Source organism: Monomorium pharaonis, chromosome 5, assembly GCF_013373865.1.
Source record: "Monomorium pharaonis isolate MP-MQ-018 chromosome 5, ASM1337386v2, whole genome shotgun sequence".
In the NCBI taxonomy this organism is placed as follows: Eukaryota; Metazoa; Arthropoda; class Insecta; order Hymenoptera; family Formicidae; genus Monomorium; species Monomorium pharaonis.
In genome coordinates this window covers 28,437,943-28,461,562 of record NC_050471.1, presented here as the reverse complement: position 1 = coordinate 28,461,562, position 23,620 = coordinate 28,437,943, and the positions used below count along the sequence as shown (strand labels likewise).

The 23,620-nt window shown below is 41.6% G+C and overlaps 3 protein-coding genes across 10 annotated transcripts; 2 read left to right on the top strand and 1 right to left on the bottom strand.

Annotated features, from left to right (window-relative positions):
- Positions 1–770: 770 nt before the first annotated feature.
- Positions 771–11,408, top strand: LOC105833668. 7 transcript variants are annotated; one of them, XM_028192831.2, is made up of 7 exons: positions 771–1,101; positions 2,495–2,678; positions 3,229–3,425; positions 7,147–7,187; positions 7,266–7,356; positions 7,668–8,674; positions 8,964–11,408. In XM_028192831.2, the coding sequence occupies exons 1-7, from the start codon at positions 906–908 to the stop codon at positions 10,239–10,241; spliced, it is 2,994 nt and encodes a 997-aa protein (XP_028048632.2). In that variant the 5' UTR covers positions 771–905; the 3' UTR covers positions 10,242–11,408. The 7 variants fall into 7 exon arrangements, with proteins under 7 accessions (XP_028048632.2, XP_036142731.1, XP_028048631.2 ...); XM_036286838.1 differs by having other exon boundaries at positions 7,147–7,356; positions 8,964–9,634; positions 9,939–10,108; XM_028192830.2 differs by having other exon boundaries at positions 2,528–2,678; positions 7,147–7,356.
- On the bottom strand, positions 3,574–6,879 carry LOC105833667 (carbohydrate sulfotransferase 9). 2 transcript variants are annotated; one of them, XM_012675571.3, is made up of 4 exons: positions 6,112–6,879; positions 5,678–6,009; positions 5,027–5,213; positions 3,574–4,505 (listed from the first exon to the last, which is right to left on the bottom strand). In XM_012675571.3, exons 1-4 carry the CDS (start codon positions 6,241–6,243, stop codon positions 3,996–3,998), a joined length of 1,161 nt encoding a protein of 386 aa, XP_012531025.1. In that variant the 5' UTR covers positions 6,244–6,879; the 3' UTR covers positions 3,574–3,995. The 2 variants fall into 2 exon arrangements, with proteins under 2 accessions (XP_012531025.1, XP_012531026.1); XM_012675572.3 differs by having other exon boundaries at positions 5,678–5,978; positions 6,112–6,201.
- Positions 11,409–12,551: 1,143 nt separating the features above from the next.
- LOC105833665 (mediator of RNA polymerase II transcription subunit 1) lies at positions 12,552–23,068 on the top strand. The gene is made up of 8 exons (XM_012675568.3): positions 12,552–12,582; positions 13,449–13,591; positions 13,665–13,798; positions 13,914–14,052; positions 14,135–14,354; positions 14,508–14,733; positions 14,934–15,165; positions 15,251–23,068. Exons 1-8 carry the CDS (start codon positions 12,552–12,554, stop codon positions 20,201–20,203), a joined length of 6,078 nt encoding a protein of 2,025 aa, XP_012531022.2. The 3' UTR covers positions 20,204–23,068.
- Positions 23,069–23,620: the final 552 nt, after the last annotated feature.

The window sequence follows — 23,620 nt, the reverse complement described above, 5'->3', positions numbered from 1 at the left end:
GTCGTAAACGTGGAGTGGTGTGCTCCGACTGCGTGACGCACGCGCGTAGCCACGAGCGTCTGTGCCCCTCGTGGACTCCGCCGTCCGGCGCACGAATTCTCTGGTGAAAATAGAAATCAGAGCGCAAGTCGAATATGTAAAGGGAGAGATAGAAGCGTATAAGCGAAACTTCTACGAAGTGTCAATTAAAATGTTAAATGAGCGTTGTAAGAGTTGAACGCTTCTTTTACATTCTGTAAGAATTATAAAATAAAAATCTATTCCTGCATAAAAATAATATTTTTTGTCATTTCATATAATTAATATTGTAATTTAATTTACAAATAAAATATTAAATATATTTGATGATCAATACTGTAATTACGTTGGTAATCTGACTTAAATAAATTATATGATTTTCTAATTTAATATATAAATGAAGCTTCTCAAAATTAACGTTTACTTTAACAATCTCGACGTAACTTTAACTGAGTTAGTTTTTCGTTTATGTCACTTTTAACTTAACTAAATTAATTTTATAATCCATTAACTTTAATTTAATTTAGTTAAAGAAATACATTAACTTACCCAACCCTGAAAATTAATTTACTTCATTAAACTTGATGAAAATCCCCTCTATGGGGTTTCGCGAGTGCCCCCGAACGCACGCTACGTCCCTGCGATCCAATCCTGCCAACGTGAGCGCGCGCCGGTCCGCGCATGCGCGTGCGACGGGCGTGAAAAAGCGCGGCGGCAGGAGGAAAGGGGGGAGAGGGGTAGAAGCCGGTCCCTCGCACGCGCGGACTCGCGGAGAAACCGCGACAGCGCGCCAGGCGTCGAGGCGCGGACGGACGGACGGATCTCGCGGGCGCCGAGGGGAGTTCGTGAATGGCCGGCGCGTCGCGCCGGGCGAAGGATGCGGGAAGATGGCGGCGGCGGAGTCGTGCGTGGTGAAGTGCGCCGACGTTCCGCGCGACGTTGAGAACGCGACGGCGGCGGACGGAGCGGGCGAGCCGCGCGCGGCCACGCCGCGCCGGCAGCCCGAGCTTTACCGATTTCGCGCCACCGACCTGCTGTACTACGCGTCCTCGATCACTTTCCTTTTCGCGGACGTAGCAACAGGTGAACAAAGAGTGTCGCATACACACATACGTACATTCATACATTTGTACAATGCGTGCGTGCGTGCGTGCGCGCGCGCGCGCGCGCGCGGGGTGTCCCGCGATCCCGTGGTTCCTGGATTTTTCGGTGTTGACAGATTCATTTGAGACTCGCACGCCCGGACGGCGAATCCGCACGATCGAACGGAGTGACGAAACGCCCGCGGCGAACTTCAGGCCGATTGCAAAATTCATACCCTCGGATCATTCTCGAATCTACTGTGGTGCAAGTTTGAATTTTAAAATTAGAACTTTTATTTTACGAAGATAAGGGGTACGTTCCGTTTCACGCATGATACGCATGATGCATCGTTCATCCTTGTTGTTTGTCAAAAGTTAAACAAGGATGAACAATGCATTATGCGCATCATGCGTTGAAACGGAACGCAGCCTATAATTACTGATAGTTACGGAAAATCGTTAAGAATTTTTTGACGATATTTCGCGGCAAAATTGCAAGTCCGCCGAGGATTTTACTTGAGATCGCGGGACGCCTCCTGTTTGTTTATGTCAGCTTTTTTTGCTAATGACGCTGGCAAAAAGTATCGCGATCGCAAATTCGTAAGACTTTGTGAGAAATCTATTTGCATTTGTAATCTTTTTCTCTTAAAATGCGTGTTTATTAGGATTGCGGTACAATCTAATTAAAATAAATAATCTTGCATAGAATTATATCTCTTTATTTTCTTTATTATTCTAGGCAGAGTTTGGTAAGTTAATATTCTTTCTTTACTAAATTATAAACTTAAAATTAATTTAGTTTTACATTAAAAGTTACATAAATGAAAACTCAGTTAAGATTATATTAACTTGAAAGTTAATTTTAAACAGCATTATTTATATTAAATATTAGAAAGCCATAATTTTTAAAAAGTTAAATTATGTCAAACAATTATATGGATTATCAAATAAATGTAGTATTTTATTTGTTATTAAATTTATATGAAGTAACAAAGGAATATTGTTTTTTTTTCTTTTGCATAGATAAATTTGTAATTAAAGTTAGTTCTAAAGTTAAGTTAAAAATTAATAATTTTTTGAGCTTATTAATTTTATTACTAATTTGCTACCCAATTCTGATTCTAGAACATTCATGTATTTTTTACTATAAATGATAAAATAGTGATAGAAAATTAATAAATAACTGTATTATATTTTGTAATTACAATTGTATGAACTACTGTATAATTATAAAAAGAAATCGTGATACTTTGTGCGAGCGCCACCAATATGCTTTTTGCACTGAAATATTTAAGTGTCACATACGTAAAATTTTGTTTTGCACACTTGCTCAAAGCATGCGCGGGAAAGCTTCTGTGTTCATAAACCTTGTAAGATATTTTTCGCACACACAGACAGCATTGTATGTGTGGAATACCTTTTGCAAGGCCACTCAGCGTGGGGATGCTTTGCAATGGGTTTCACCGTCTTACCCGCTTGTGTTACCCAACTATTTAGTTTGAGATGGCATCGCAGCGACGGTTCCCTGCGGACTGTTCACTGGTTGTTGCACTTCCTCCTACTCGGCTTTTTGCACAGGTACTTTATTTTTGTGCAATTTTTCGCAAAAATCATCGGCGACTCGCAAGAAAAGGTCCCCAATTCAAAAATTAAGATTTGAAAATATTAAAAGAAATTATGAAACTCTGACAATAGAAGATGTGAAATTTATTAAACTACTTTTTTTGCTGCTTGAATTCATCCTGAAAGGATAAAATTAACTTCTGAAAATTGTCTCATTTTTTTTTATTTTTCTTATTTATTAATAAAACAAAAGAATTTTATACAGAAAATTTCTTTTAATGAGATTCATCGATTAGGAAGCTTATCAGGATGTAATTGTTTAATAATAAAACGAGAAATTCTCAATCAATTTGCAAGAATTGATTTTACAGCCTTAGGGTAAATTTGGGCAGCAATAAAAAACAGGTTACATATCAGGATATTTTTTATGTATTGACGAAGTCTTATAATTTTTTGAATTTCCATTAGGGACTTTTCCTGTTAGCGAATTAATGTATATATTTATATATGTATATGTATTTTTATATTAATAATAAATTGCTCACTAATTTGTATTTATTTTCAGGTACTTGACTTTGCTTTATACTGCGATCCACTCTTTAAGAAATAAGTCAGGCTTCAGCAAGGATAAAAATTGGGTGTATCGGCAAGAAAGCGATATATGTATGTTGCATTTGTTTGAGTCTTTCATGGGAGCTGCTCCTCAGTTGATATTGCAACTGTACATAATTGCAATATTAAATCATGCGCCGCTCTGGACGAGTAAGTGTTCTCTTTATCATTTAAATTTTATTGTATTTTATACAGAATATATATATTGATTTTTTGATAATTCTACTCTTATGTGTATAGAAAAATTAGAAAAATCATAAAAATAATACAAGTTTATTTTAAAAATGAGAAATTTATTTTTGCTATTTTTTTTAATATATAATTTTTACATATATTTTAACATCAAAATATTTTTTCTCTAAAAAATGAAAAACATTAAATAAATTTTTATGTTACATCACATTTAAATCAGAGCTTTTATGAAGATTTAACATTCTTCAGATTATCATTGTATAAAAACAGCTGCCTGGACAGTAATGGACATTTATCCGATTCATAATTGATTAATCAATTATTTAGAGATAAATAATTCAATAGAATCGATTACCGAAGAAAACAAATTAATCGATTTAATTACGACTAATAATTAATAATAGATTAATTTTTTCTTGAATAATCGATTTTCTTAGATTATGTATCTTCAATTAATCAATTGATTATGAATCGATTAATTACCCATTATTGTGTAAATATGACCGACACACAGAGACATCGATAATGTTAAATAGATGTATAGTTGAACAATTTATAATCATTTTCGTAAATCTTGTAAACTTTGTTGAGGAGTGTTTGTGGTATCCCCTTGATGTATTCATTAAGTATTTTCCTGGTTGTCGCGCCTAGAGGATTAATGTTTTGCGGATAGTTTCTCTCGTACAGGTACCCACTAAGATTGGCATCCTGGATGAAAAAATTCTGGTCTCTGTCCAGTGTCTCGAACTTCAGAATGTAATCGTAGTGAAGCGTGCAGGGTTCGCAGGTGCGATCGTACGGTGCCCAGTGTTCGTCGAAGTACCTTTCGCCGACTATAAACCGCAGAAATTCGGTGAATGTCGGCTCTAATCTAGTTGCGTTATCGGCTTGATCACGATATTTGATCGCGATGCGCCGACCGAAGCGTTTGTAGTAATATTCGCGGTTTTGCATGTGCTCCAATTTGTCCCTGTATGCGGATAGAAGACGCTCCAGCGGATGGCGCACAATCAGAAACTTCTTTGTTCTTAAAACTTTCTGAAAATTGAACGTGAAAATTTGTAGTTTAATTCCTAGCTGCTATTTTTACTCATTTAGATTTTACAAGATTCAAAATTCGGGTTGGATTGATTCATCAATCAATGAACAAATAGGAAATGAACCGTCTAATGAACAAATAAAATTAATTTAATATAATTATAATAGCTGAATATTGAACCGATTAAAATGCTATTAAATTGCTTGTCAATTTATAACTTAATATTTTGACTTTACGTAAGGGTTGTGTTTCAAGACGAATATGTGGCGCAGTTCACATGAACTGGAGATCGCGATCGTGACAATTCAGACAAGAATTATTATTAGGCTTGATCGAGAAATGGTATTTCTCTTATTTCTTGTATTAATATAATTATATTTAACTTAGATTTAAACTTAGATTAAAAAATATTAATTAATTTGCAATTTAAAAAATTGTCTTTTTTTATTTTTAATGTACTTTCAACTTTATGGTGGATTAATTAATCGAGGATTTAGGGATTGTAACAAAGCGCTCTTACCTCATAGATTTTATTAAAATCCTCATCCTGCCGAAACTTTTGTCTTACGATATCGCTAATCTGCGTAAGATTGCGACGCACCAAATCCATAGTATCGTCTGTCAGAGTGCCCTTCAGAATGGCGAAGTAATTCATCCACGTGGAACTCGCCGCCTTGTATATAGGGCACCATGACACGTTGTGCTCCCTTCGAATTGTTTCAGATTAAAAAGATTTTTTACTTTGTTGCGCTGTTTTTTAGGTTTTTAAGCATTTTTAGGGAAAAATGGGATTTTTTGAGAAGGAGGAGAGAAGGAATATATTGTTGCCTCTCTTTCATTAAAAAAGATATTCAAAAATAAAAAATCAATTTCCAAACAAGAATAAATATTATAAAAAACAGAACAATTTTTATAAGAATATTGACCCATTTTCTTATAAAATTTCTAAAAATTTTTCAAAAAATCAGCGCGACAAAGTCGGAGATTCTTAAAATTATTCGTAAGAAAAAATTACATTTTTATTAAGTTCAACTTTTTTATAATGTGATGCAAAAATCCGATAAAAATATTTTAATTCCCTTTCGATTTAAATTTGTATTTCATACGTGTTAAGATACGTTAAATACGTGTATATAATTTTTCAGAAATGTTCAGCATCTTTCTCGCTTACGTGTCGATGATCATGTTTGTCAGCGTGGCGTCCGGCTGCGAGCTTTTCGTGTCGATTGTCTCACACACGCGTGCCACCCACTGTCTCCTCCTGTCTAACTCACGTCCAACAATCTCCATCTGTTCCCGCGACATCGGGGCTCGTGGCTTTATTCTAGACGTGACGGCGCGTGCAACAACTGGCGTGTATTTCGGCGACGCATACCTCAACGATGTGGCCCGCTCTATGTTTGCCTCCATATGCGCGGTTTGCGCTGAATTCGACAGCATTAACAATGTGACAACGCAAATTATCGCTAATCCTGCAACCAGCTCTATCACCGTAATCTGTCTCTATAAATTAATCGAATCGAATTTTTGTTCTTTTTCGTGTAAGAAAAAAAATTGTGAAAAGAAAAATATAAGAAAAAGATCTGAGGCATCTTGAGTTCCTACCTGCATCAGTAGAAGGAGCTTTTTTACGAGATAGTAGAAGCCGACTTTTAATCTCGGATAAAGCGTTGAATTTTTATTGTCACTCGACATTAATACGTCGACCGCTAGTATTTTATACGATGGATACATCATGCTTTATATCTTGTTACATTTTCTTCAATTCACTTGCAATAAGACGCCACTTTAGTGTAAATCGCTGAAGAACACCGTCGGAGATTATGGTTGTAACACCGCTGTACCGTCAATGTTGAGCTCGAGAACTTGACCATCTGAGAATCCGCGACGAAGTGATATACCGCGTTATTGTTATTCTTCCGTTTCCTCTCTCGTGTCCCGCCTCCGCAGATAACAGGAAAGAGGAAGGAATATCACTGACAATTTATCTTATATTCCTGATGCCTAATGCGTGGACAGCGCAACGACACACAACGACAAATTCCACGAGACTCGTGTTCTCCTCCGGTTTTAAATATAAAAGCGACGAGGCGCGAAGCGCGGCGAAGTAAAGTCGAAGCGTATTTAAAAATAGCCGAAAAGAAGGCAGGAGTTTGTCGCGGACAATAGTCGCGGAAAAATATAGTTTTGTGAAAAATATACCCTTCAGTGTGAAAGGAAAGAGGAAAGATAAACCGTAATTTTGTTTATTACTTTCTCAAATTTATTATTAAACTTAAGTGGGTTTTCTCTTTGATTAAGGAACATTAAAAAATATACAATAAATTTATTTCAAAGCTGTATTTAAAAAATTCTACAATCTTCCCTAGAATTTTGAATAAAATACCTGAAAAATTCGGGAATTTTCAAGAAATTATTTTACAAAATATCTGAATTCTAATTTTATTCAAAAATAATATATATTATATGTTTTTTTTTATAAAGGGCACTTATAAACTATATAATAATTAAGATCAAAATAATTAATAATACGTAGTCCTCTTAATAATTTTTATAATATTTTTATAATTTATGTATTTACAGGTTGTTAATGTTTTGTTATTGCAATCATATATTAATATGTATGAAATTTTTGCGCAGGCGCTTCTGCTATAGCTTCCTTCTGCTCCCTAACTTGGGCCGTGAGTACATACGTTAGAGCTATGCACAATATCAATCGCGAGCGCAACAATGCGACTTCGATCGCTCTCACTCTTCAGGCTCTCTGGCGCGGCGGTATGCTGCTATCGAGAATTGGAGTTTTAGTATTAGCGGCTGTTTTTCTGAGAGAATGGTTCTTGCTATTTCTGGGTGAGTTTTACCGAGGAATAATTTTGTAGAACACAGAAGTTTGTTATTTGTATGAAATAATTTTAATTGTCTGTTTTAAATAAAAATCAGCAAAATCTTTTCATCAGTTTTTATAGAGAACAAATTTAAGTGGACTGCGTACAAATTACAGTATGTTGAGCTGATCATTTAATATTTATTAGATTGTCTAATATTAGTTTTGTTCAATATTATTATGTTCCAATATTAGTCCAATATTATTATGTTTCAGAATGAAGCACGCGCTATTGTGCTGGTTTCCAACTTTTAAAGAATTGCGCGTTGTTTTCTAGGTTTACACTGGCTGTTCATGACGATCTGGGTGATCCTACAAAAAACAAAATTCTGCCCTACCGTGTGGGAGGAGCGCATCTACAATTGCATCATCGGGCTAATCTACTGCTTCGATTTCTTCAATCTGCGCGATGGCAGATCGCGCTACCGCATGCTCGTCTTTTACTCGGTGATCGCGGCACAAAATCTGACCTTCCTAATCATGTACATGTTGCACTTCAAGAACACCGTTACGAACGGCACGATAATCGCGATTGCGACCGTGATAATCAGCTGCATGCTCGTCGGCCTGACGAGCATGTCGCTGTATTACGGTAAATTTCATCCGTCAAAAACGACAATGAATATTTCCCAGAATATCAGTGAGCATTCTACAATTACAAAGGGTGCTGGTACACCCAAATCCTTGAAGCTATTTCATCGCGGCTCATTGGTATCGTTGCACTCCATCAACATCTCGCCGAGAACCGAGGAGATGCCCACTGATAAGCAATCTTTGCTTACGAATATCGCGCAGATTTCCGATTGCGCGGAGGAGGGCATTGTCAATCGTAATTACAGTTCAGAGAACGAGTCTAACGTGAGCGCCGTGCGCGTCTCCGCCGAATGCGAGAGGCCGCACAGTCGTGCCGGTATTAAGCACAAGGAGGAGATTGCGTCGTCCAACGATAATTCGGACAATGCGCTTACTAGTGACGCGCTGTTGAGTTCCTTGTATCCAGGCCTACCCGACATCGACTCATCCCGAAAACGTCGCGGTATTTACGAGCATGATATTACGCCGCAGTTGGACTGGCATGCCCCAGATATACTGAACATCGATCTGGACCAACTCGATAGCCTTGACAACTCCGAACGGAGCAATTCTCTCACGCTGGATTCCTGCAGTAAATTGATTGGTGCGCTGGACGTTATCAAAAGCAGGAGAAAGCTGACGACCCCAACGCCGTTGGAGAGCAGCAGGATATTCGATATAGAGAAGGTGGCAAAGGACCTGCAGCAGCAGGTCTAACAATATATCACTTGAAATTTCTAATTTTTTCCTTTATTTTTTAAGCCTTTGGCACACGATACGATTTTTCATGCTAGATCGCATACGAGGTGTCCTGATTGGTGACATAATATCCAAGTCAATCAGAACATGTAACAAGACGCCTCGTGTGCAATCTAGCATGAAAAGTCGCGTGCCGAAGGCTTTACTTTGAACCAAAAGCAAGTACTTTTATTTTATTACTTTGTTGTGTGCGATGTGTATCACGCTACTTTTCCTTCACATATATAATTTCTCCATGCAGCAGCGAGACGAAACAATGAGTTGTGTGACGTCGATCCACGACTATGAGAACGTGTGCCCATTGGGAGTCGCTCGGCCGCCCTGGTGCATCCGCAGCTGGAAGGGCTACACGGACATCGAGACGTATATTCACGACGATAGCGTGGTGCGCGATCGGCGACGGGATACCCTTACGAGCACGACCGGCACGACATACAGTTCGGAATACTCCGACGGCATGATCTCGCGGGGGATATTAAAGCAGGATGATTATGCGGACGCCTTGACCTACGATCTCGTGGAATCCAAGGGCAACAAATCGTCTTACAGCGACAGCACGTTCTCCGCCGTGGACACCGTGGATGATCAAAACGCCAGTTTGTACATAGCCAAGCCGGTGGTATTCGACGATCGGGGCGGGATGCTCACGTTGGACACAATATTGGAGGAGCGCGACGATTCATCGTCGTTGGATGAGAAGTTTCAACACGGGACAGAACCGTCACGTGACTCCGCGAGTACTTTGGTAAGCACGATAGATCAGATCAGGCAGTACACAGCGGAGAATTCGCCGCGACACATTTATCATACCACCGGGACTCAGTGGGAAGACCTGAATCCCAAGAACTTGATGGCACGGACGCACTTTGCTAAAGTGTTGTTTGACAACGATCTCAAGAACGCTTCAGTAACGACCGATTTGAGCGATTTGACCGCACGAGATATCGAGAAACGCGAGATAGACGCGATCAGGGAGTTTGTCCGATGTTGCGAGTCTATCAAGAAAACGCCCCTGATAGACGCGATTTTATCGGACTCGCCGATTCTGGGCAGTAGGGCGAACAAGCTCGTGCGGCAGGTCACATTCGCAGATTGCAAGAACGATTTCGACGCGAACGAAAGTGACCTGTACGTTGAAATGAGTCCCTTAGTTTCCGTCGAGAACGGTGAGAACTCGTGCCAGGCCAGGTCCGCCGATGCGAAGACCGCCGAGGCGGACCTGGCCTGGCACGCCAAGGGAAACAATCTTCCCACGCTATCAAAGAATACGTCAGATAAGGAGAATTTGTCGCCCATCTCGTCCAATAATAGGCGAATTAATAATATATACGATAACATGGACAATAATGACAGGCGCGCTTGGACTATAGAAAGAGACGAAAAAAATGACAAATCACTGTGCAACATGCGTTTCAATTTGAAAGAAAAGAGACACTTATTTCTAGAGCAGGTTCTCTCGCCGGTACCAAAACTCTGGAACAAACGTATCTCCTTTCATCCGAGCACCAAAAATTTATAGTAAATAAACTCCTCAGTTTTTTTTACTTTTGTTTTATAGCTGAAAATTGATTTAAAGTTCCTTTATCGAATATCTTTATTATCCAGATAGTAAAATGTTAGCAATATGTTAACAATACTATCATAGATTCTTTAGAGAATGTCGGTTGGCCGAACCTTTGTCGAAATAAACTAATTGTAAGATAACGCTCGTTTCACACGGCGGTGCACGCCATGAGCGTCTCTCACTATAACTTTGTCAATTTTGTAAATTCGAGCAAATTCTTTTGCATACATATATTCCATCATATATATATCAAATATGAGAAGGTACGAAAACGAAATTTTCACAACTTTTTACATCAGAATATCTTCTTAATTCTTGCCATTATAATTTGCCATATAATACAACAATAGAAATGTTATAGGAATGGAACGTATTTTGTACTAATGCAACATGTAACACACATTTGCAAAACATATCTTGGCAAGTTTGATGGCTATCTGGGTGTATATTTACAGTAAATCTGATTTATGTTTTATAACTGAATACAATTAATTTTTATTGTACAAAAAAATTGTAGCAAAAGATTTCGATTTTATAAAATACTCTACAATGCCTTTCAGTCTTAAGTGAGGTTGAATAATAGTTTAGTTTTATCTTGCTGAAGTGTATTTTTATTCATGTTTTTTTATTTACGAACTGTAAAAGTTTTATGAATTTGCTTGTGTAATCTATGAGATGCAATAGAAAACTAATTTGATCTTAACCCATAAAATTAAATGTTCTATGAAAATTACATTTTTGTACGCATATTTGGTTAGAAACATATAAATCAGAAAGACAATTTACGGCAAAACAGGGTTAAGAAAAACACATTACAGTACAAATAATGCAATATATACATATATGTAAAACGTCACTCGTTAATTGGGCACACATTTTAATTTTTATCCATGACATTTAAGCTGCGCCGTGTTTATCTTTATAAATGATATAAAATAAACGCGATGTAAGCGTGTGATACGCCGCACCGTCCCATTGTTACAAGATAACACTAACGATTTAAGTCTAGTATTGCGCTTTTGCGATTATGTATATAAAATGACTTATATGTCTCGTACCCTACGAGATTATTTTTGTACACAATTTTTACTATGTACAATAAAGAGACTTTGTATAATGAAAGATTCGTAATTATAAACTTCTATTTATAATTGCTTGATCCTCATGTCAGCGTTAAAAGACGTCACGTGACTAAAAATAAAGATACCAATTCGATTTGCTCACACTTGATCGGAAATCAACGTTTTTTTTTAAAATAATTGCTATGTGTAATCTCTATGTAATATTCTCATTAAATACATACACATTTGAATTTCGCGCACTTTTTGCATACTTGTGCCTACAGAGCATGCGTCTACAGCTAAAGAGCATGCAAATGTGATCGCTGTGCGTGCTCGTGCTGTTACATGATTGTCAGTAAATTTCGGCTAACTTCCACGAATTAAATAAAATGTATTTGGATCACTCACAAACCTTTTTAATCAAACTTTATAACTTTTGATCAAAACGTATAGTGTAATTAATAAACGGATTACCAGTCAGTCGATTGAGAAAAAATTTTATTAATTTATTTTCATATATTACTCTCTCTGGCGGCAAGAAGTATTATTTTATATTCATAACTTTTCATACAAACTTCAAACAATTCTGTATAATAACTTTGTTCAATTAATATATTTCGGCTAAGTGTGAGTGAAAAAAATTATTAATTACAAACAAACGAATGACTCACAAACCTTGTTAATTGCACTTCAAACCTCTTCATACGAAATACAAACGATTACACATAGCAATTATTTAAAAAAACGTTCACTTCCGGTCAAGTGTGAGCGAATACCAATTCGTAATTTGTCACGTGACGTCTTTTGCCGCTGAACGTTGAGCGTTTCCGTATGAAAAGGCACCTTAAATCGGACTGACCACTAACGCCCGCTGTCTGTGCGCGTCTAGTATTATTATATTTCAGTATTCGTACCGTAGGATTAGGTTGGGTTTAGGTTAGGTTGGTCGGAAGAATTTGACGACCAGTCGCGAGAGGAGCGGTGGTGAGACGTAGGGGCGAGCCCGGAGCGTCCTGGCGGCTGGCACTCGATTCGAGGGATTCGCACTCGCGCGATTTCACGTCGTTTTTCTGTCCGCCCTCGCCGCTTTCGCACCTCGCCATGGTCGGTCAGGCTATCGTGTGTAATAACTCGCGATAGCGTGCCGCGATAAAGGAGCGTGAACGCCACGGAGACGACGTATCCGTGTCAACCACCGAAGCACATGGATGCGACCAACGGGCAGAAGCCCCACGGTAAGGGAGATATTTCTCTCGTTCTGCTTGTCGGAGATTTGCGAAGGGCTGACCTCGTTTCGTTTGAATATCTGAGAATCTGAATCGTTCGTGTAATTACGAATCGGTGGTGGATCGATTAACTGACGGAATTATTGATATGCTCTACTATTTCTCAAAAAAGCTCAGAGCGTGTGATTATGTCGTGCAATTGTATTTGTACAATTTCAACTCCTTTTATTCCTGGATGGATTTTTTGACAATTTTCAATTAGATGAAATATATTGATACATCTGTTGTGTGCTTCGTATAAGAGAAATAAATATGTATCAATTGATAGAATTATTGTTATGTCCTACTTAATAGTATATTTTCTAAAGAAACTTACAATGTGCAAGAAACTGATAATGTGCAATTATATTTGTATAATTTTAATGTTTTTTTTATTTCTGGATGGATTCTTTTAAATTTTTAATCAAATTATTATAAAATACATTAACATTTATGTATTGTGTAGTTATGGAAAATCTTTAAGAAAGTAGTGTATTAATTGTATTGATAATACGTTTTATATACAAGAAATCTTGATTTGGCTTTCTAAGTCTTTAAATTATGGTGACATTTGAAATTGCAAATCTATGGTGGATTAATTTATAGAAGAAATTTATAGAAAAGCAATATGTATATTCATAAAATTCTTACTTTTCTTATTTCTAAATAAGTTCTTTGAACAAATTCTTTAATTATGATAAAATGTATATGACAAGGGTTATTGCTTGTCCACTGTGTGTTCATGTAACAATAATTATTTTATCGCAAAGTAGTATATTCAGTATCATTTATACTGGAAAAAGTACTTTTAGTTTTATGGGAAACTTCTTTTATAGTGGGGCAACCTCCAACTGGAGGATCTACCTCTGACAAGGGTAAGGAATGGCAAATGGAGCTGCTGATGGAAAAATTACGCTCCAAAGCTTCCACGTTTAAACCTTTGGTGGAGACTGCGAAAAACATGCGCATGGCCATGTTGGTGAGTGATTTCTTTACTTATTTTATTATTTTGAGATTTTGTTGGGATAAAAATACAACTTTTTGATATGTAGGACAAGCGATTCGCAATTGACAGCATAGAGAAGAATCAGTTGCAGAAATGTTTGGACACTCTGCAGCATTCTATCAAGGTCACCTCATTTCAGTCCATGGTAGAGCGTTTAGAAAGCTTAGCAAGACAATTAGGGTAAGTATATGTTTACTTAGTAACAAACATGACATTTATTTGTTATTCGGTAACTTATATATGTCACATATGAAATAAATTGAGCTTGAATATAAATTGTTGTCTTATTACACAGATTAAAGTTCATGATGTCTGGTCCTCCAGGCACAGAAATATTCATATCCTCCGACATGTTTTTCTTGGAGGTCCTGTTAGAGCCATCAGGACTTGTTAGGGACGTTAAAATCCATCATGAGGGAAAAACTGAGCAACAGGTGAGAACTACGAACGTTATCGTTACGATTAGTCTTTCTTGTTATATGTATTCTTGTCATTAATTGTGAGAAATTGTTATAGAGTTGTGAGGCACTTGCATCGGCTCTATCGCGCGGTGACTTCGTTGATTTCACTACGCAGCTGGAAGGACTAGCGTCGATATATCAACTGAATGCTGATAAGAAAGTAAAGTGCAAGGCATTTAGCGCTTTGCAATCTCTTGAGGCTGACCTGGGTGTTTTGGCACAACTGCAAACGTTTATAAAAGAACCGTTCAATCTGGTTCACAAGAGTCCCGTCGGTTAGCAACTATTAATATATAATTGTTTTTATATAATTTGCATCTTACACATTTACATTTATCTTTTACATGATATTTGTGCAAGAATGAACAAAAGTTACATGTACATTGCTGTTAGATATTGTTTACGCTTCAAGTATTATTGTTGCCTAGGAATTTTGGAGAGAAGAAGAGGCGGCCATCCGATGAAATTGACGTATTTTGTCTCGCCATACGATTTAATCGACGAAGAGAATCGAACCTACGATACTTTAAATCCTGATACTGTTATTAAGAGAAAAATCGGGCACTCGGTGACCGTTTGTATGGAAGGTTCGACGGGTCACAAGCTACCTACTTCTAGTATCATAACTGTAAACCGAAGTCCCACGGGCAAGAGGTATGTGTAAGATTAAATCTTTTCATTATTTGTGGCAGTAATGAGCACAACGAATTAAATCCATTAATCGATTATTAAAAGAAAAAAATTAATCAATTTAATAAATAGATAAAAATTTATCTGTTATTTGTATTTTGTTTTTGTCTGAATCATAACGAAAAGAGTTTATATCCTTTCATCATTGCATATCTCTCTTTCAGTACTCCTTCGTATGCTCCGCTGACTAGTACAAATTCCTCCATGCTGCCCGCCTGCTTTGTGCTGAAACTTGGTAAGAAAATGCCTATCTGCATGGAGCTGGTGAAGAGGATACAGAAAGTCACAGAGCTTGAGTGCGGCGACATCTCCGCACCACATCCGATGCTCAGTCTAATAATACAGCACGCGAGCGACGGTCAGCTAGATTGTCGAAACAACAGAGGATTGTATGTGGTAAGTGAAAATTAAATTTAAAGAGAATTTAAAAGAAAAAAGATATTTTATGTTTTACGACTTATCATGTGACTCTCGCTTGCAGACCTTACCGGATCAACAGCACTGCTACTTTATGACGGAAAACAAGAACATGGAGGGTGTGCTGGTGTGCAGTATTCCTTTCACACATCCCGCGCACGTGCCGCAGATTCTGGTGTACTTACGGCAGCAGGCGTTGTTCAATTGTCTGATCGCGAGCTGCGTGCGACCGATGGCACGTCAGGATCTGGAGCATACTACCATGCTCGAGATAAGCGCTCTTTCATGGCAGCATATCAGCGTGAGTGTGGAACATCCGTACGAGGAGACGATGGCTACCGCGGAACTCGATTTGACGGACATATCGACGCTCAAGTGCCGGTTGTACGGCGTGAGTATGACGACGAATGCGGAACAGACGTCGGACCTCAGCGGCAGAGTGCTGCAACGTTGCCTCAGCATCCCGTTGACCATGCGAGTATTGCTGAAGATCTGGGAGGGACGCTCTTTACCCGCGGTGATGAATAATTTGACCAGCAGTAGCGGCAGCAGCAACGGTAGCTACAATCTCAATTTGGGATCCGGTGGTAAGGATCAAACCGGGCAAAATGCATCCGGTACCACGCCCGGTATACCAGATTTTACAAACGGCGAAACGAAGGTGAAACAAGAACCCGGTTTGAACAACGGCAGTAACGGATGTATGGGAGGTAGACAGACGCAGCAGCAGCAGTCTTCGTCGAGTCAATTACAGCAGCAGCAACAACAGCAACAGCAGTCTTTTTTAGATGCCGGAACGGAAAATAGTATCGGTTTTCCGTCGTATTCCGGCCAATCCGATACGACGACAATGACGATGAGCACCACTGGAACGAACAACACTTCTTCCTCTATGTTGAACCCGTTGCAGCTTGGTGCGCTGATGGGCCAGGCGAAAACCTCTATGACAGGTAATTCGAGCACGAACGAGCGCGGGAAGAAAACACGGAAAAGAAAGACTGGCACAGACGGTCTTTGGCGTAGCCCGAAGCGAAAGAGCGACGGCGGAGACAGTAGCATCGCGACAGAGATTCTGTTAGAGAGCTCGAGTTCGGAGAACTCGACACCGCTGGGAACGCCCACGGGCGGTCGAGAGAATCTCGTGTCAGAGACCAGAACGTCTACACCGACTTCGGCAACCAGTTTGACAAGCGGTATAGATTTTTCGGCCTTGGACACCACCGATATACTGGATAAGAGTGCCTCGGATTATGATCTTGACAATTCTGAGAGAGATAATGAGATCATGGAGGTGCAACACAGTAGTACCGAACAGCAACAACCGCAGCAAGACGTGGAGGAGTTGATAAAGATGCGCGAGTCCTCATCGGCACGCAAGTCGAAGAAGAATCGAAGTGGTGGTGGTAGTGAGGAGAAGAAATCAAGTCCAACAAGTATATTCGTCGACGAGACATCGACGACGAGCAGCGGCAGTAAAAGTCTGCCGGTGCCACCGTCAGTAAGCATCACTCCAATCTCATGTGGTAATTTGGATCAAGCGAGCACCACCAACTATAACTCCGTGTTAACGGGCATGGGTTTGGAAAAGAGACCTGGTATTGAGATTATACCCATCGCTTCGTCACCGTCGCAGACTACCCTACCAAGCTCGATCACTATCACGCCAATCGCCGGTCCGTCACCGTCGCCGAAGACTAGCGGTTTGACGAGCGCGACGGAAGATCGGCAGCGAAGCGAACGGAAAAGCGGCGGCGGCAGCGGCGGCGGCGGTAAGAGCAGCAGCGGCAGTAGCAGCAAGAGCAGCTCCGAGGATAACAAGAGCGGCGGAAACAAACTGGAGAAACGGCGCAAACGTAAACGGGAGGACAGCCCGATGGGTCCACCGGACAAAGTTCCGTCGAGTGGCAAACAGCAGCAAGACCCACTCTCAAAACCAGTGTCAGTGAGCATCAAACCGAGCACCGAGCAGTCACCGCCGAGCAGTGGTAGTAGCAGTGGTGTTGGTCTGAGCTGCTCATCCTCGCGGCCTACCTCACCCGCAGCCGTGAGAAAGTTCAGTCCATCGCCCACGCATTCGAGTTCGCTCGCTACGCTTGTAGGCAAGTCCAGTCCTACTTTGAAAGCTGGTCAATCGGCGGTAACCTGCGGCAAACCAGTTCAAAGTCCGAAGCATTCGCCTGTCTACGGCAGCAGCCCGAAACACAACACGCCGAACGTGGTGGTTCCTATGTCAGTTCCGATGTCGCTATCCGTGTCTACGGTGCCCAACACAGTAGGCAATGTGCCTTCCGTATCAGTATCCGTACCGGTCCCGGTACCGGCTAGTGCGAGCCCTAAACACGGAAGCACCTCGTCTCCAAAACACGGTAGCTCGGCTGCGAGCAGCGGCAAGCCCAGTATGTCTGCTCTGAAATCAGCGGCAAACTCGCCATCCAGCAAGAGCAGCGGCGGCAGCTCCTCCGATACGCCGGCAAGTTCATCCAAAGTTAAGTCCTCCTCTTCGTCATCCTCTAGTAAGGATTCCTCCGGGCGTGGAGATAAGGAGAGACGAACCTCGTCCGTCAGCTCATCCGGTAGTTCGGGCGGTGGTCATCAGAGTCCCAAGACCAAGTCCTCCAGTGGTAGTAAGCTGAAGCAATTGGAAATGATCCCTTCCGGCGGCGGTGGCGGCGAAGCCACCCAGGTTTCCTCTCTTCAGGGCTCTGGCGGAAGCACTCCGCCATCCGGCCAGGTCGATGCAGCGAGCAAGTCTGCGATCGCGGCCCAGCAGGCTCGAAACCGCAAGAGTTCTCTCAATGCTGTGATCGATAAACTGAAGAACGCGCAGCACTGTAGCGAGACCGACACCTGCGGGAACGGTGGCGGTACCGTGAAAGGCAGCGGATCTTCTGGTCTCGGCGGTGGCGGTACTGCTGGAATGAGCAGTGCTGGACCGAAGGAGAAAGGTATCGGTGGCAGTGGTTCGTCGTCGTCGAGTGGAGGGAAGACTATGGTCGAGGGAGGGAAGTCTTCTTGCGTCACCAAGAACGCGTCTGTGGATGCAAAGAATCCTGCCGAGTACATGGTGAAGCATAGCTCAGACGGGATCAAGATTACCATCAACAAAACTCGCACCAAGGATTCCAAGCAGTCGGCCGGCAACCTGAAGTTATCGTCAGCGGGAGCGATGACTGCTGCGACCTCATCCTCGAGCTCCTTGTCAGCCGTAGCCTCTTCGTCGTCGTCGTCGTCATCGTCCAGCAACGTAACTACCGGCAGTAACGGTTCGCCAAAGACACACACGGGTCTCAAGCCTGGCGTGAACTCCGGGCCGGCGTCAAAGAAACCGCAAACATTACAGTCTGCGCAGAAATTGCTACCCGCAAAGATGATGCTGGGCGCCGCCGGTATGAAGTCCGCTATCTCTTCCTCGGGCGCGGTGAATACCGGTGGTGCGAGTATCACGCCGACCGCGACGGGGGGCGTCGGGGGGAATCTCTTGTCAAAGAGCGGCTCGTCCAAGGCTTCCGGATCACCGAAAACGAGCTCCGGTGCAACTGACCTGAGTCGTGGACGGGACAAGCCCCGAATCCCGAAATCCGGCGACAAGGGATTGTTCGCGTCGAAAGGTCTCGGTGACGCCAGGAAGTCAAGCCCGTCCGCTCTGCGAGAGGAGAGCGAGAGCGAGCGCGCGTTTAAACTGTTGGCCGCACACGCGTCCATTTCCAGTCTTCCGCCGAGCCTGCCGCCTCAGCTGGTGATGGAGGGTCTGATGAAACAGCTAGACACCAAGTTTCAGATACCGAAGTTATCAGCCCGCGCGAACACCGCAGACGCCGCCGATAAAAATAAATCGTCGGACAAGCTGTCCATACTGCCCGATTCGGGCAAACAGACCCTCGACGGCTTGAAGCAAGAACAGGGCAAGATCGCCGGTCTGTCCACCGTGTCGGTGTCCAAGTCGTCGCTATCGGACGATCAATCGAGACGGGACCATTCGCAGAACAAGCCGGACAACCTGTCGATCGCTACGTCTGCTACTGGCGCGATGTCCTTGAATCTCGTCGGGGAGAACGCTGGTGGTTTGATGTTGCCTCCACACTCGGCCGCTGATTCAGATGTACCTACGAACCTGTGCATTCAACCTATAGTGGATAACGAGCCCTCACGGGACTCCTGCAAGGACTTGGGAATGAGGCAAACGTCGACTGGTCAGCAGTTTCTCAGCAAAATCGATGACACAAGCGCCACCGGCGGGATTCTCTCCAAGGGCAACGTTCCTGATCAGTTGGCGTCGTCGGGCACCAAGTCCTACGCAACGATGACAGGTTCCAGCACTTCGACAGGGTCGACAGTCGTCTCCATTGTTTCCGAGAGCCTGAACCTGAGCACTAAACCTGCCGATCAAACGGCTCTGCAAACCAAATACAACAAGATCACCGAAGAGAAGAAACAGCAGCAGCAGCAGACGTCATCGTCGTTGTCTTCCTCTACATCATCATCGTCAGCCTCGTCATCGACTTCGATTTTCTCGTCGCTGAGTGGTGTCGTGACTACGTCAGATAGCAATCCGATCGTTATGACACCCGACAGCATCGGTGGCGGCGGCGGCGGCGGTGGCAGTAGCAGCAGTGGTGGTGGTAGTGGTGGCGGTGGTGAACAGGAAGTGGCGGCAGCTGCAGCCGCGGCGGCAGCGGAGATGCTGCTGGACTTCTCCGCGGCCAAGGACCCGATGACGAAGGGGAGCGGCCACGGCTTACCGGCGTCCCTGACGCAGCATCACTTGACGACGATCCCGGAGCGGGCGATGACCCAGGCGGCGTCGACGGTGCGTCGCAACACGCCGCCACCACCGCCACCGCCACCACCGCTTCCGGCCCCGTTCCCGCCCGCCGCGAGTCCGTCCGTCAGTGTACACATCGTCAAGAGCCCGGCGCCGAGCCCCCGGGTAATCCCACCCTCTCCCCATTCGTCCGCATCGCCCTGCATCACCGATGACGAGTTAATGGATGAGGCGCTGGTCGGCATGGGTAAATGAAGATTACTCAAATTGTAAGACAAAGAATACTTGCCTCTGTTATTCTTCAATGTTATTATAGACCGGGAAAGAGGAGAACCCACCGGAAACAGGAACACCCGAGTAAACCTCTGAACCTCCCCCCTCCCCCCCAAAATTGTACAAATTGTACCCAACTCCTTTTTCAAATTTAGAAGTTACGCGAGTGTTTTCTCTATCTCTCATTCTCTCTTTCTCTCCACTCTGGTGGACCACTCTGTATATGTTACGTGGCTGGATCTTCGATTGTAGTCTCCATATTGACCTTAAAACCTTGTTAAAGCTCATTAATGATTGTATTTCGATAAGTGCATTATGTTCATTATGATTGACTTGGAAAGACTGACATATGAAGACATATTTCATGTTCCTGAGACGGTCAAGTCGACTCGTACTTGAAGTTTGAGTGTGAGAAGAATGTTAGAGTATGTATTTGCTTTTACTTTCTATTCCGAGAGATGAATGAAAACGCGTAAATATATATGCGTGGCAGACAAGAGCAAGAGAAAAACTGCGGAGCGCGAAGATTGTATCGAATAGAACCGTTAGGATCTCAACTCTGTGTGATTACGAACGATGATTGATGCAAAGTGGCTCACTTTGCATCAATCGATTCAGATTAAAGTAACTAGGACAAACGAACGAACATGGACGTAGCGAGCAATTTTTTCCTTTGGAAAGGGAAGAGATAGTATTTGTCGATGTAATTGTTTCTCAGCTCGTTTGAACTTGCGACACTGTCCGCATACATTGAAGCAAGTTCGTTTATTCGTGTTCGTTCGCGCTCTTGTCTGGATTTATCTTAGTATCGCGTGTCTACGTGTTATCTTTTCATACGCGCCGAATTGATTCACGCTGCAGATTATAGTAATAATCCCGTTGCTCTTTCATGTTCTTCAATAGGACTTCAATAGGTGTTCACATCCTGCTTAGCGCGATTTAGCTCCAACGATTCTTGAAGAAAAAAAAAATTAGAACAAAACCGGACTTTTTTCTCATCATTATTTGGATACTTATTATTAAGAGCAGATAGGTAGTTTGTATTCTAAAGATGTACGTTGGTACATCTACTTCAGGCGAAATTGGTCGTGTGGTATGGATCGAATTATTTTATTTTATTTTCTTTTTTGAGACCTTGTTTTTTTGCATGACAGAAATTGCATGCATAACATATATGATATAAAACATTTTTATACAAAATATTCTTTTAATCGTATTTTTCTAAAAATTAAAATAGCCAAGATTTTTACACTTTTAAATGTTGTATGCATATGTCCAACTAACGTTTGAGAGAACCAGGGCAAATGCAATTGGAGAATCACTATCTGCAATGTAAGTAAAAGTCTTAGGGAATTAAGAATCGATGGTTGCGTTGAAGCGTCGTCTTCTAGATCTACGAGGATTGTCATAAATCTTCCCTTCTTCTACCGGCAACGGTATCCTTCCGTCGTTCTTTATGTTCCGTCTTCGAGAGACGCCACGCTTACGGGATATACTTCAGAGCGTGTCACTCAAAGTGACTTAAGTGGTTCTTCGGCGATGACGCGTCAGCTCGTGTCAAGCTGTATTAAGTATTCCTCAGCACTGCCAAGTGTATTGATATATTGATTGCTTTTAAATTTTCCTTAGAAAGATTACCAACTTGTCCTTTTTTTTTTGCGTAATTTCTTCATGAACGCAGACGGTTTTGTTTCGATGATGTAATTGCCGGCTGCGCGATATGCGCTTGTGATATCGATCAGCGAGCAAGAGTATTATTATAATTGGCAAGAGTATTATTATAAGAAGACTGTGTGTAACGATGAAGAAAGAATGCGTAGGAGCGTATCGCGATATCTTTTTTTTTCTCCTATCGCATCCTCTCTTTATCGCAAAATTCGTGTGCAACAGTAAGGTGAATTGTCAGTAAAAAAATTTATAGAGTACTTGGTATGAGGAACTTTTAGTATGAATAAATATTCTTCACTGCGACAGAAGTAAGAAGTAAAAGAATTCCAAGGTAACAGGGTGGGATACTGCGTCTCTTGGAAAACAAAAATTGGAAAAATAAGAAGTCTAGAGAATCAGATGACCCAGAGATAATTTAAAGTTTAATAGAATTTAAAAAAAAAGGCAGAAACTTATTATATCTTTATGACAAGATTAATATTTGCAGGGAAAGAACAAAAAAAAGGTCATTAATACTTGATGTATTATATTGATTTTTAAGAAGAAAATTTTTCAGAACGGATGATGGAAAATGATGTAAACTACTAATGAGAGTGAGAAAAAAGTAAACATACCAATATAGTATACATGTTTAATAGGTGTAACGTGACGTGAATTAATTTTTCGCTATTTTCCCGGATTTAAAAGTAAAATTTTGGAAAGTGGCCCAGGATTGGCGATAATCTCGTCAATCTCGAAGAGAAAAAGAGAGAAGAAAATAAAAATCCAGATACAGCAGCGTGTCTGTATTGTTGCTGGCATGTTGCTTGCAATCGCATCGTGTGTTGGCGGCAACCGAGTCCGCATTTGTTGGTAAAACTGATGCCTTCACGATATGACGACTTTGCACCAAGAAAGAAAAATAGTTGCAGTAGCCATATTACCACTACAATTTATAGTTATTTTATTATGCGATTATAGTCGCAAATATCACATTTTTTCTCAGTGTGGATAGTAACTTGTTAGCGACATACCGATAATTTGGAAATTATCGTCATTAAAATTTATGCTGTTGCTGTTATTATAATAATTCATAGGATCACACAATGGCTGTTATATATTGCCAACAATATGAGGTAACTTCGATGCTGTTGTCTTGCTGTTAAACTGCTGGCAAAACATATATACATGAGAGAGAGAGAGAGAGAGAGAGAGAGAGAGAGGAGAGGATCGAGGAGGAGAGAGAAGAAAGAGGAGGAGAGAGAGAGAGAGAGAGGAGGAGAGAGAGAGGAGAGAGAGAGAGAGAGAGGAGAGGAGAGCGAGAGAGGAGAGAGAGAGAGAGAGAGAGAGAGAGAGAGAGAGAGAGAGAGAGAGAGAGAGAGAGAGAGAGAGAGAGAGAGAGAGAGAGAGAGAGAGAGAGAGAGAGAGAAAAGAAAAAGAAAAAAACGTTTTCCTAATGTTCCGGGTACAAAATTCATTCTTCCAGACAATCGTTCGCATGGTCGCATGGACGAGAGTATCTCGAGATAGCTCGTACGCTGCGAACGACACAGTATAAAGGGATTCTTTCTGTTATAGCTTACATCTTATCCTAAGGTAAAATATCGGAGAGCAGGTGCTCATTGTTCCGATTAGTCGTTAACGAATTTTAGGACGTTGCTGTTGATGAAACGTTGCGCTTCCGCGTTCGTTTTCGTCGCACATCTTTCTCCCCTTAACAGCAGCGCGAAGGTCCCGGCATAACTCAAGTAC

What these genes read in the sequence shown, in the direction of transcription:
- LOC105833668 (XM_036286836.1), top strand. Translation starts at nt 906, where the DNA reads ATGGCGGCGGCGGAGTCGTGCGTGGTGAAGTGCGCCGACGTTCCGCGC. An exon ending in TCATGCGCCGCTCTGGACGA is followed by an intron (nt 3,426 to 7,146) that starts GTAAGTGTTCTC and finishes ATTTTTGCGCAG; the next exon opens with GCGCTTCTGCTATAGCTTCC. An exon ending in CAAAGGACCTGCAGCAGCAG is followed by an intron (nt 8,675 to 8,963) that starts GTCTAACAATAT and finishes TTCTCCATGCAG; the next exon opens with CAGCGAGACGAAACAATGAG.
- LOC105833667 (XM_012675571.3), bottom strand. Translation starts at nt 6,243, where the DNA reads ATGATGTATCCATCGTATAAAATACTAGCGGTCGACGTATTAATGTCG. An exon ending in ACAAACATGATCATCGACAC is followed by an intron (nt 5,214 to 5,677) that starts GTAAGCGAGAAA and finishes AACAATTCGAAG; the next exon opens with GGAGCACAACGTGTCATGGT. An exon ending in ATTTTAATAAAATCTATGAG is followed by an intron (nt 4,506 to 5,026) that starts GTAAGAGCGCTT and finishes TTCAATTTTCAG; the next exon opens with AAAGTTTTAAGAACAAAGAA.
- LOC105833665 (XM_012675568.3), top strand. Translation starts at nt 12,552, where the DNA reads ATGGATGCGACCAACGGGCAGAAGCCCCACG. An exon ending in CAACGGGCAGAAGCCCCACG is followed by an intron (nt 12,583 to 13,448) that starts GTAAGGGAGATA and finishes CTTCTTTTATAG; the next exon opens with TGGGGCAACCTCCAACTGGA. An exon ending in AGCTTAGCAAGACAATTAGG is followed by an intron (nt 13,799 to 13,913) that starts GTAAGTATATGT and finishes CTTATTACACAG; the next exon opens with ATTAAAGTTCATGATGTCTG.